The 13,064-nt window shown below is 54.7% G+C and overlaps 1 protein-coding gene across 1 annotated transcript; it reads right to left on the minus strand.

Moving 5' to 3' along the window:
* Positions 1-330: 330 nt before the first annotated feature.
* On the minus strand, positions 331-12,861 carry PLK1 (polo like kinase 1). Its single transcript, XM_039349672.1, has 11 exons — positions 12,463-12,861; positions 8,369-8,537; positions 5,011-5,155; positions 4,043-4,136; positions 3,294-3,513; positions 3,047-3,208; positions 2,882-2,959; positions 1,708-1,862; positions 1,338-1,392; positions 1,119-1,249; positions 331-767 (listed from the first exon to the last, which is right to left on the minus strand). Exons 1-11 carry the CDS (start codon positions 12,577-12,579, stop codon positions 561-563), a joined length of 1,533 nt encoding a protein of 510 aa, XP_039205606.1. The 5' UTR covers positions 12,580-12,861; the 3' UTR covers positions 331-560.
* Between the last annotated feature and the right edge of the window lie 203 nt (positions 12,862-13,064).

Raw genomic sequence — 13,064 nt, forward strand, 5'->3', positions numbered from 1 at the left:
CTTTTCCCGCCTTGGGACGCTCTCGTGGCTTTGGCCAAAACCGCCTTTATTGCAGGGTTTCATGGCCACCCTCCCTTCTGCACAGGGCTGGCGGCTGTGGGAGACATTGGTGGGCTTAGAGAGGAAAAGCTCAGCTGGAATAGTCCTCAGTAACAAAAAAAGCAAGCAAAGGCCTGATTCTCCGTTGCACAAAGCCAAAAGGAAACGAGCCGTACAGCCGCTAAGCCACAGCTGCAGCCGCCTGACTGGAAAGGAGCTGCCTCATCCGTTAGTGCAGGGCCTGAGCCCACCTCCAGAGAGGGGCTTGAGAAGGAATCTGGCTGGGTGAAATCTCTTTATTCAAAGTGAGTATAAAACAGTTTAGTCTGAATGGGGGGCAGAAAAGGGGAGGGGACTTTCCTATCAGAATCTGGAGAAATGGCATCTTGTTATGTTACAGTCCTTTTGTTGCCAAGGGCCCCTTGGGCCCCCAAAGCAGCCTGGGGCCTTGTGGGGCCTGGCCAGGGAGGGCCCTCCACGGGGGCTGCACTGTTCTGAGCCAAGCGGACCCTCCTCCGGCTCTAGCTTGGCGCCTTTGTGGAGGGGGCTCCCGATTTGGAGGACAGCAGCTTCTCCACCATGGTGCGGGCATAACGGAGGCGGCTGGCCAGTTCCTTGCAGCAGCCAAACTCCTCAATCAGGGCCAGTTTGTAGGTGTGGAACTCGCGCCGTTCGTTGATGTAGGTGACGGCGGCCATCAAGGGGCAGAGGATGAGCTTGGTGTGGTCCTGTGTGCCAAGAACAGATAGCGCCGGGCTCGCTTAGCATCAGGAGGAAGCAGTCCCTAATGGCAAAGCACTCGGGCCTACCCTCCTAAAAGCAAGCCTGTGGCCTCATTCTGAGAAGGGATTCAGGGTTTCAGCTAGGAGGACCCCAGGCCTGGGGGCTGCGAGAACTACAGGGCTAATTCAGAAACATTGTCTGCCTCCTTTCCTCCCAGGAAGGCCAGATGGATGGGAAGGGGGGGTCAGTTCCTCCATCACTGAAGCCTTGCAAGACCACTGTTTGTTCCCTCTCTGGTGGGCAGCTCCCACCTGCCCCCCCCCCCACCACAGAGGACTCCACAGCCCACTCGTCACCTGGAAGAAGTTGACCTGCACGGTGCCATTGCTCAGGTGCATGACGATGGCACTGCGGGTGCGGAACCAGTTCAAGAGGTAGGGCAGCCGGGCCAACTCGTCCCCTTCCCGGGGGGTCACGTTTGCACCAGCTTTCAGCAAGTGTGCGGGTGCGGAACCAGTTCAAGAGGTAGGGCAGCCGGGCCAACTCGTCCCCTTCCCGGGGGGTCACGTTTGCACCAGCTTTCAGCAAGTGTTCACTCATGTAGTTCTGGAAATACTCCAGCAGCTTAATCTGAGAAGAACGGAGCAGAGCGGATTAACCGACCAGGGCAGGGCTAAACCACAGCACAAGAAGACCCCCTTCCAGGAAAAAGCCAGAATGCCCCCCTCCTCTGCATCCTTGGCCCTGCAGCCTTGCCCATCTCTTGGACGGGAGCATCCGTCCACCAAGTCTTTTGACCCACCGGCTGGAAATAGATAGGGATGCCCCTTCAAGCACAGACTCAAGATTGCAACGGAGGAGACCGTCTTCCCTCCTCCTCCCCATCAGAGACAGAAGGGGAAACTGAGGCAAGGATACAGCAGTGCTCCAAGGGTCCTCCCTCACCTTCTTGCTGAAAGTATCTGGGTAAGAGTGCACGTCAAAATACAACTCAGAGCCGTTCTGGTCAATGTATTGCAGCTTGTCCCCATCACTGTACATGATGAGGCGAGTAGAGTCGTTGAAAAGGACCCCCACACTGTTGTCACACAGTTGGTAGCCTGCGGAAGAGAAGGCAGGGGCGTCCTCAGCTACCTTGGATCAGGCCGCAGTCCCACAAGGATTGCTTTGACCTAGCCGGAGAGCAAGACTGCACACAGCCAGGCACATGCTGTCTGCATGCAGGGAGCGTTTGGGAATCGGGCCAAGACCACCGAGGCATCTGGCTGGATCGCACCCTTTCTCCGCACACGATGGGGAAAGCCCTGACTGGCACAAGAGATTTAGCTGGACTGGGAAAGAGCGCTGTCTAATTCCCTCAGGAAACCAGAGTCTTTTAAAAGGAACATATTACAGCTAGCCCTGCTCAACTTATGACCACTCATTCAGATGAAGAATGGCCTTACCGCCCGTGGCCAACATTAATATGGCTGTTGCAATGCCCCCGTGACCGTGTGACCCTTTCAGCTACAAGCTGAGAGGAGTGGGAAGGCCACTGCAGGGCCATGGGGTGCGTTGCTGGGAGACCTGAAAGAGCAGGTGGGGGACAGGTCATCGTGGGGAAAATATCAGTAATTTCATAGTACATAATCAGTTAAATCTCTTTAACTCAATCCAGAAAAAGAGAGAAGCAAAAGGGAGAGAAATTGCTGGAATTCTGACAAACATGTCACCAGCCTAATTAGTGCAAAATTTCCTGGGTTAGGGTGCAGTTTGAGACCCGCAAGTGTTGACAGACTGACAAATGTCAAGAGAAACGCCAAATGAATTCTCTCTACATTCATATCTGATCAAATCAAACCACTTTGATTTTGAGTTCAGCCAGTATCAATCTCACATCTGTTGTCCCTCGTATCTTTTAGGGCCTGTGGGGGGCAAGACCAGGGCAAACTGGCCCTCCTCCAACCTCCAAGAGGGTCTGCTCTTCCCAAGACTCCCCCCCCCCATTCACATAAAATACAGAAAAATCAACCGTCCTTGCAGGGAAAATGGAGCTGGGGTGACGGTGGCTGTTTGCAGAGTATTCCCACCCAAGGGCCATTGGTCAACCCAGCCCCCTGCCCCGAGACCACCTACCTACCTAGCCCATATTTGTCAGAGTAGTCCACCCACTTGCTGACCCAAAAGAGGGGGATGCAGGCCGGGTCCTCAGCCTCCTCTGGGGAGAAAACAGAGAGAAGCCGGAGTGAAGAAGCGCCCCGGGTTGGTCAGCTCGAAAGCACGGCCTCAGCCGGCCGTCCCTCACCTTGCCTGATGGGAGTTTTTTCCGAGGGCCGGCAAGCGTTGACTTGCATCAGCTGCTGCAGCAGGTCGGCCAGGTAGCAGGGCAGGGACTGTCCCGACTCCGGTAGGGTGCCGGCATTGTCCTCCTTCTCAGTCACCTTCTCCGGGGCGGGGCTCTCCGGTCCTGCGCCAGGGAGGAACCGGCAAGGCTCAGAGGCTGTGCAGCCCAGGGCCGCAGGGCAGGTCCGCCAAAGCCTCGCTCAACTCACCTTTGTTCACCACCGCGAGAGGCCTCCTACTGCTGGGGTCGAGGCTGCTGGGCGCCAGAGAGAAGCGGGGAGGAACCGTAAGACAGGTGGTGGGCAGCCGCGAAGGGATGTAGCCCACCGTGAAGAACTCCTCGTTCAGCAGTTCGTCAATGGTGGGGCGGGCAGCCGGGTCGTGTTGCAGCATCTTCTGGATGAGACTGGCAGCCGCGGGGTTGATGTGCTGGACAGACAGACAGAAGGTCCACAGGCCATTCCTGCAGAAGCCGGTTCCTCACAGGCCAGGAGGAATTCAGCAGCCGCCCCATCAACAAAACCTCCTGCTTGACCCTCCCCTTCATGAGGCTACAAAGCCAGTGCTGAGCATTCTGACCCAGGACCTGCCCGGCTGGATTCCAGGCCACGCAAAACAAGAGCTGCAGGAGAGCCTGAGGTCTGAAAGCTCAACAAGCTGGAGGAGCCAGATTGTTGGGAGGGCTGTAAAGCGGTATATGAGTCTAAGCGCTATTGCTATTAAGCCAAGGGGCTCAAGCAGCAGGATGGAGCAGTCTAATTCTTATAAACATTATTTAATTTTTATGCCTCCCCTCTCCCTTATAAAATGACTTGGGGCAGCATAAGATTCCAGCCATTGAAATGAAAATGACTGAAAAGGGGCAACTACCAAATGCTGCTAAACGATAATCTGTTAAGGAGTCCGGCTCACACAGCCACAGGAGGAAGAGAGCGGGGGAGCTCCGAAAAGAACCCACCGTAGGAATCGTGTATGCGTTGTTCTTAATCCGAATATACGTTTCTTTCAAACAGGAGGTTTCAAAGGGGGGCTTCCCAACCAGAAGGGTGTACCTGCAAGGAGAGAGAGCTTCAGAACAGCTGCCCATAAAGCCTCCTCTTCCAAGAGGCCCAGGGCGCCTTTGCCCACCCCGTGCTGATCTTCAGAAGGCAGAGCTGCTTCCCCCCCCCCCACTTCTGGGATCATGAGGAGAACACCTGCACTCTGCATCAGACACACCTGAATCCCCCAAGCGCAGTGCAGGAAGGGTTTACCTGTTGAGCCACCCAGCTGATGGGCTCTCAAGTCCGTGGGGTCTAAAGGTGGCTTTTGTCACTGATAGGTCACGCCTAATAATTATGGGAAGGGACTTCAAACAGCTACAGATTATTCAGCAAATCCCAGTTAAAACAAGCCAAAGCTGAGCTCCTTGAATTTGCCCCACCTTCTTACAGAGAAAGCCAGTCCTGCAAGTGTCTATGGAGATCCTCAGCTGTCCAGGTCATGGTTGTCCCAAAGGAGCTTTTGCAAGAGGCAACTGGACTGTTTTGCTAGAAGACCTCTTGCTTCTCACCCTGAGAAGCTTCCTCAGTTCTGACTGAATGGTGGAGAATGGAAGGATTTATATTCCTTGCAGTCATCTGGTCATTAGACCTCTGTTGAGGTCGTGACTGCAAGGAATATAAATCCTTCCATTCTCCACCCTTCAGTCAGAACTGAGGAAGCTTCTTGGATGAGACGTGAAGTGTCTTCCAGCAAAACAAGAAAGTCCAGTTGCCTTTGAAAGAAAGCACCTTTGGGACAAGACCTGCAGGGTCCCACCCAGCCCCTACTTGTCCATCCCCCAATCTGCAGAACTGGGAGTTGTGGGCAAGACTCCCCTCCCCAAAGCTCTGGGTGCCTGTCCGTCTCTGTCTGTGTAATTTTCCTCTTGGGATTTCCACTTACATGATGCAGCCGATGGACCAGATGTCCACTTCAAAGCTGTGCCCTTTCTTGCCCAGCACTTCGGGGGCAATGTAGTTTGGCGTCCCACAAAGGGTCTTCTTCCGCTCTCCGTCATACTCCACCCTGGTGGCCAAGCCGAAGTCACCTGGACAGATACAAGCCCCGGGCTCCTGAGTCCGGGTTTGCTAGAGACCCAAATCCAGCAGGCAGAGCCATCCAAATACTCTCCCAGGTGCCTGAGCTGCAGAGCAGGAGAGGGTCCCCAAGCCACAGTCCAGCTGGCTCTCGCAGCTCCGAGAAGCCCCTTTCCCCAGGCCCAGCCGTCTCGCAGGCCCTCCAGGCACTTGACGCCAACAGCTACAAGTCTGGAAAACCACTTGAATCCTAACCCCTTTTTCCTCTTTTGGAAAAAACGATCAAAGAGCAGCCGTGATATTCTAAATATCATCAGGTTTTAGGAACTGTGACGTTTAAGCAACAGCCGTCCCCGAGTTCCAGGAATCATCCCCAGGGCCAGCGAGTGGCAAGTTCTAGAGATCGGCCATTGCTGCTTCTTGCTCCTGCTTTGCCTATCGTAATACTTGGCCTCCTTGCTGGGCTTCACCCCAGGAGGCCTGGAACTAGCCAACAGTCAGGCCCTCTGGTCTCCTGGGTGTGTGTGTGTGTGTGAGAGAGAGATGCCAGACCCGTTGTCTGTCTTGGGGTAGTGGCAACGGGATCTGGAGGCCACTCCCTGCCACTTGCCATGGACAGATTACTCCCTAGTAACCCACAGTTCACCATGACATCCCCCCCACTCCCAAAAGGTAGGGAGGGCTCTTCAATCCAGCTACTCGAGGAGCCAAGAGGATCTAAGGGGTGCCAGAGAAGGGCAGCTAGCCTTCCACATCTGGTGGATGCAATTGCTCAGATTTGCTCTGACTCCAGCTGGGCTCTCGGGGGAGGCCTCGTCTTGGGACCTTCTCTGGAAAGACTTTGATCCCGAGGGTTTCGAGGAAGTAGCCAGGGTCCTCAGCCCTGCAGACACAGCCACAGGGGCTTTAGGGCTTCACCTCCAGAGAAGATTCAGGCAGTGGCGAATGGCTCTTGGCCCAAGGGGATGGTTACAGCCTGCCTGATAGAAATGGTGGGTTGCTCCTGCCTCAAGAACGCATCGCTGGGTCTCTCGGTTTGGTCAGTCTTTGTCCAGTCTCCAGCCTCCTCTTTGGGGGGGGGGGGTTGTGGAGGTAGCTGATCTGCAGTTCAGGGAATCCTGGAAGCAGCAGATTACCTGGAACCCTTCCAGTCAGGTCCCAGAGTGGCATAAGTGCACTGGTTGATGACCTCTGAAGCAGGGATCCACTGGTTGCCCTGGTTGATAATCTCTGGAGCAGGGGGGGTCCTCAACTCATGGGCTATGGCCACTACCGGGCCATAGCCTATTCAGAACTGAGCCACAAGCCCCGCGCGCAAGCGCAACTCCCCTTGCTCAAGCTGGTGCACATACATATATGCACTGGACCGCCGCTCATGTGAGTGGAACTGCAAGTATGCGCATGCATGCCGGACTGCCACTCACACGGCCTGGATTCCCCTCTCCCTCCCCAGCTGGGCCGCCAAGCCACAAAGGTCAGGGACCGCTGCTCTGGAAGACCTGAGTTGGGGGAATCCTTAATTCTTTTGAATCTCTCGGCAGCCTTAGAGACCATCGACCAGGGTGCCCTTCTGGACCGGCTCAGGAGATCCGGTGGGAAAGGCAGTTTTACAGGATGACTCCTTCTTCCAATCCAGGTTCATGTTGATGGAGGGGGCAGCAGTCTAGCCCATGTCCCCTTATTTAACCTCTATGTCAGTGGTTCTTAACCTTTTTAATGCCGCAACCCCCAACCGGTTGTAAGTCAAGGACTACTCAACCAGTCGTAAGTCGAGGACTACTCAACTGGTGCAGCACCGTTTGCAGAATGGGACTTTTGGCGGGCTCAGCAGGGCAGAGACAGCCTGGACAATTCCTATTGGCTTTTGAAAGCAAATAGAATTAGACTCTATTCAAGAGAGTCTATTCTATTGGCTTTCAAAAGCCCATAGAATAAAAGGGAGTAGCACAGCTAAGGAAAAGGGGGGAAAAAATGGCGGACTGCGTTGTTTGGCGACCCCCGTGAAATGGTCGTTCGACCCCAAATGGGGTCCTGACCCACAGGTTGAGAACCACTGCTCTATGTGATGTCCTCAACTGTACATCTCTGCCCCAGCTAACCTAGCGAAGCTTCTCTCCGGGCCCAGAGGCTATGGGTTTGGGGCCTCACAGATCCTGGAGATGGAGATATAGCACCCTCTAATCTGGGTGGGGCTGCAGTTGAAGAAGCTACAGTGAGCACAGAATGGATGGCATGGATAATTACGGGGGTCTCTTGCTATGTCCATATAATGCCACAAGCTGCACTGGCACCCAAAGGGCTTCTGGGCACCATTCAAAGTGCTGCTATCACCCATAAAGATCTTCAAGGCATAGAACTGAGTCACCTGTGGGACAACCTTCTTCTGAGAGCATCTGCCCAGCCTACGGATGGGCACATTCCTTCACTAAGAGCATGCCTCTAATGGACCCAGGAGGTAGCTGGACCTTCTCTGGGCAGCCTTTGGGGACCATCGTCCACTGGCAGGTTGAGCAGAATTCCCCACTGATGAACTCTAGAAGTTTTCAGTTCTATTCCCCATTTTAATGTTTAAATCTGACTGTCAACGCTGCTAACATCGGATGTTCTTGCTTCGACAACAGATGGAAATGCAGCCATTTTTCTTTATTGCTTTTAGAGTTCGTTGATGCTGGGAGGGGGAATGTGGATGAGAGTCCAGCTAGTCATAACAATAATAACTCAGTCGTGGGAACCCAAGGTCGTTGGGCCCAGAGTTGATAGAGTTTTGGCGGGCTGGAGACTGGGGAGAAAGACTGCTCTTCAAGCTAACTGGGGAATGTGATTTATGACTGTTTATTGGAGGAGGGAATTGTACTTTTGTTATTTTGTGTCCCGGGGAGGGGAATTTAGTTTTTGGTTTCGACTATGTAGTGCCGACACTTTGTTTCTCGAATAAAAGATTCTTTAAGGTAAACAATGCCTCAAAGTTCTTTTGAAGAGTTTCATCTGTCAGAACCAGGACACTGACTTTGTATGAATTATGTTTTCCCTTTTTTGCATGTCATCCAGAATCACAGTTCGAGTTGGGCAGCCCCATAAATGGGAAATGCCTTCAGCGTCATGGAGAGAGTGAACGGACTGGCCCTTCTCCAGGCCTGAAAAGCGGCGGGGCAAAACCCCTCCCAGGCCGGGGGGCCTCCTACCCCCTCAGCCATGCCCAGAGAATGGGACCACAGCCCACTCACCAATCTTCACTTCCATGTCATCGTTCAGAAACAGGTTGCCCAGCTTGAGGTCGCGATGGATGACGCGGTTGCTGTGCAGGTATTGGCAGCCCAGGATAATCTGCCGCAGGTAGTAGCGGGCCTCGGGCTCTGTCAGGGCTTTCCGACGCTTGTGCAGTTCCAACAGGGACTGGGGGAGAGAAGAACAGCCCGGGAAGCACTGTGAGAAGCTGTGATCGGGAGAGGCAGGTGCCCCACCACTATAGGAAACATGGTTGAAAGAGGTTAATCCATGTTTCCTCATAAAAGCATTCAGATACCTTGGGGAAAATCAAAGCAGGTGTGCTACTTGTAAGTCTCCTTATCTCGGCCGCTAAACTAGAAGAACTGATCTGAAAGATTTTCACTACTTGACCGGCTCAAGAAACGCCAAGTGCGTTTTTCTGAGCCAGCTGTAAATGACCGGATTCCTACAGCAAAGTCACTACATTAAGGATGAGTCAGTGTCCATGTCCTCCTCACTGGGAAAGTGACAGGAGACCCTGCAAATAAAAGCCACAAAAACCCAGCCCCAAGAGGCGTAAATCTGCTAGATTTGCCCTGGGCCAAGAGGCTAAACAAACTCCAAGGAAGGATACGAACACAGAACTTGTGGATCTGAGGAAAGAATGAGCAGACATCAAAACAGTCCTTTTGATATACCCTCCCAGCCCTGCCAGCAATTGGGAACTCCAGAAGCAATGTAGCCTCTGAGCTGCTCATCCTCTAAAGCAGGGGGCGGATCCAATGTTGGCAACTTTACGACCTGTGGACATCAACTCCCATGCTGGCTGTGGAATTCTGGGAGTTGAAGTCCCCAAGTCTTAAAAGGCTGGCAGCCCTGCTCTAAACCCTCTCAGGCCGCTGCCTCTCCTCAAAGGCACAGGGAAAGCTGTCAGCACACTACTCCCACTTCCTCGCCCACCACTGTGAAAGCGACAGGACAGGGACTCTTTTGACCTCTGCACCAGCCATGTTGCAAGAACCCCGGCAATCCCGATGCCCAAAGGAAGCTGCTCTGCAAACGTAGCAAAGCTTCGCCAAGTAATACAGAAACCCAGTCTGGAGACATAGCCTCCCCTGCCTCCAAAACTGGGAGGGGGGCTCCCCTGCCCCCAGGAGAAACAGCCCCACCCCATTTCTACTTGCGCTGGACAAGCCAAAGTAGGGTTCCCCTCGCCAATGATGACGCCCTCTACAAAAGCGCAAATCCCTCCCTCCCGACTCTGAAGAGGATGAATTCCTCCCCACCCTTTGCTCAAAAATCAAACTTTGCAGGTTTCTGCCTGGCCCAAACAGTCCTCAGGTTGAACCTTCGTATTCTAAATGGTGCTCCAGCCAAATTCACCTTCAGAGTGAGGGATTAGTCCCCCCCCCTGCAGAGGCCCTGGGAGCTATGCCTAAATCTGCCAGCAGCCCTTTCAATCAAGAGTCGCCTCCTGCTACCGACCCCTACTCCTGCCAGCCACAAGAACTTACTGCCGAGCCAAGCGGACACCCCCCCCCCAAAAAAAATCAAAGGATAACTGAAGTCACCTCCAGTCTGCCCTGAGTCCTGCCAAGTCTCCTGGAGAAGTACAACACCCATGGTTGGATAATGCCAAAAAAGCTCTTGCTACCACTTAATAGAGTTATGTACCCAATTCTACACCAGGAGCAGCACAGGATCTCCTGCTAGAAGCAACTGCTGGCATGCGAGAAAGAGGAAGCCACGGGAAACGGCCAGAGAGGCTCGTTCAGGCAGCCAGAGCCAATGAGTCAGCTGTTTCTGGCACATCCCGTAAAGCTCCCAAAGAAAGGGGCCAGCCAGTTAGACCCTCACATCCGCCCAGGGACCCGGGAGGCATTCTTTCGGAGTCTCATCCTGTGGGTCGAGACCCCATTTGGGGTCGAACGACCATTTCACGGGGGTCGCCAAACAAAACAACGCAGTCTGCCATTTTTCCCCCCCTTTTCCTTAGCTGTGCTACTCCCTTTTATTCTATTGGCTTTTGAAAGCCAATAGAATAGACTCTCTTGAATAGAGTCTAATTCTATTGGCTTTCCAAAGCCAATAGGAATTGTCCAGGCTGTCTCTGCCCTGCTGAGCCCGCCAAAAGTCCCATTCTGCAAACGGTGCTGCACCAGTTGAGTAGTCGACTTACAACCGGTTGAGTAGTCCTCGACTTACGACCAGTTGGGGGTCGCGGCGTTAAAAAGGTTGAGAACCACTGCTTTATATGGATCCCTCCCCTGGAAGTGGACGTCCTGGCCAAACTATAGAGAATCTGCCCACGTGGGCACCAGTGTCTTGTTGCCCAATTAAGACCAGGGAAGACCTCTAGAAGACCTATTCCCTCCAGGGACCATTAAAAACAATTTGGGCTTCTGGCCTCGCTCTTTACCCGCAGCAGCACCTGAGGCCTTGTGATCCTTGTCCCTATATATGTAAAGAGGGGGGAAAGGATGATCCACCCTGATCAGTCTCCTCAAACACAATCCTCAATCTGTGCAAGACACCCAAGAGGGAAAGCCTACATCTGGCTGGAAGAAGAAAAGATACTTTTGCAGAAGAGCAATTCGCTTTGAGGGAGGGAGGATCCTTCCGCCACTGATCAGTGCGCCAACATAAAGAGAGCTTGCCTCATTGAAATACTATTGATAAATGTACTGACTGAGCCCAGTTAGAAACTTATCTACATGAACATGATATATTTGTGGGAAACAGCGAGGGAATGTTACTGATGTAATCTGAGATATATATGAATGTCTTTGTTATGGACTGATTTCCCTAGCACCATGCTGCTAAGTATTTGGATGTTAAAATTTGAAAAATTAATAAAACGTGTTTTAAAAAAAAAGAGAGAGGGAGGTTGCCTCCTCCCACAAGGCAACCTCTCTTTACGCCCCATCCTAGACTTCAGTGAAGGAGGCTCCTCCATTGACTGATGTATACTTTATCCAATAGGCAGGGCTCAAAGTAGGATGCAACCCCCAGGCCGCTGGAATGAGAAAGGGGCAAAGGCGGCTGCCGCCTATCCAAGTTCACCTATCCCAACTTCCGTCCTGTGCCAAAAACCAGCTCTAGCGAGTCCAGGGTCATTCAAGAGGGCCCGCCATTGTCCCTGATCTCGCTTGCTAGGCGCTCCTAGCCCCCTCCACTGCTCCTACCCCTCCTTTTAGATTCTTTTTAGGTTTTAGTTTCTATACTTTTAGGGTTTTGCATGTAATTTTTTTTAAGTCTGATGTATCTTTTATGCTTTTTAATCCTTTATAGTCCACCCTCCTTTTGCTGGTCTTTGGCCATAATAGGGTGTTTTTTTTTAAAAAAAAAAGTTGTAAAGCTCACCTGGGGGAGGCAGGAGGAGGAAAGTGTGAAAGGGAAGCCCAGACACACCGTCCCTCGAGTTGCTTTCAGGCAGGTGGGACAGGGAGGAGCCCAAAGAGGCTTCAACGGGGACGTCGGGGCCAAGTCAAGGAAGAGGAGCAGTTGGGCAAAGCCAGGGGTCTCTTGAGGGCTGCAGCCCCTCTTCTCCCGAGCCCGGCCAAGCGCCGCCTTCCTCTCTCCCAGGACCGCCACGACTTCTGCGAGCCCCCCCCTCTTTAAGGGGGGGATCCCGACTCCCTTAAAGGTCCAAGGTCAGCCCCACGTCCATTTGCTCCTCTTCGCTTATATTCTGCATTTAGAGGTCTGCCGACGGCATTACCACCCGGTTGCAGCAAGGAGGAGCGCCACTCCCCCCCCCGGAGCACCAGAAAGAATCCAGGCGGAGGAGGAAGCAACTGACCCCGACAGAAACGGTCGCTTTCGAAGGGGGACCTCAGCGCCCCCCCCCACCCTACCCTGCGGCTCGTCCTTCGGCTTTCCTGGGCTTCGCTTGCAGTAAACGGCGGCCGAGGGGAGGCGGGGAGGGGAAGCTGCCGCTGCGCCTTCCCGCCAGCCACCGGCGGGCCGGGAGGGGGCCGTTCCCACCGGCCAGGCGCTTGCAGGAGCAGGACCGGGGCTGGGGTGGGGGCGCTCCGACGGGACCTCTGGCCACGGGCGGCGCCCCCCCTCCCGCTTCCCTCCCTCCCGCCGCGGCGCCCGCCCTGCCTACCCGCCGGCGGCAGAGCTCGAGCACCACGAAGACGAAGTGGCTGTCCTCGAAGAAGCCCCGGAAGGCCACCACGTGCGGGTGCTGGAGGCTGCGGTGGATGGCGATCTCCATGGCCATCTTCTCCTTCTGCGGCGCCTTCAGCAGCAGCGCCTTGGGCACCACCTTGCAGGCGAAGGCCTCGCGGCTCTCCGCCTCCGTGATCTCGTAGCACTTGGCGAAGCCGCCCTTGCCCAGGAAGCGGCCCAGGCTGTAGCAGCGCCGGCTGCGCGGGTCCACCAGCACCTCCGGCACCGCCCGGCTCTCCGACGCCGGCCCCGAGGAGGACGCGGGCGCCGCCGCCGTCGCCGCCGGGACCGCCCCCCGCCCGACCCCCGCCACCCGGGGGCCCCTGCCGGGCACCGCCGCACTCATCGCCGCCGCCGCCGCAACCCTCGCCCGCCGCCAACGCCGCCGGAGCTGGGGGAGCCGGAGCCGGAGCGTTACGGGCGGCCGAGCGCGCTGCCCATTGGCCGGCAGGATTTAAACTGCAACCCGCCTCCCGCGCCGCTAGGCAGCACGGGAGGGAGGGGAGGGGCTACGGGGAGGAGCCGGCAGGGAACCGC

This window comes from Crotalus tigris, unplaced genomic scaffold (genome assembly GCF_016545835.1).
Source record: "Crotalus tigris isolate CLP2741 ecotype Arizona unplaced genomic scaffold, ASM1654583v1 scf7180000018301.7375997, whole genome shotgun sequence".
Taxonomy (NCBI): Eukaryota; Metazoa; Chordata; class Lepidosauria; order Squamata; family Viperidae; genus Crotalus; species Crotalus tigris.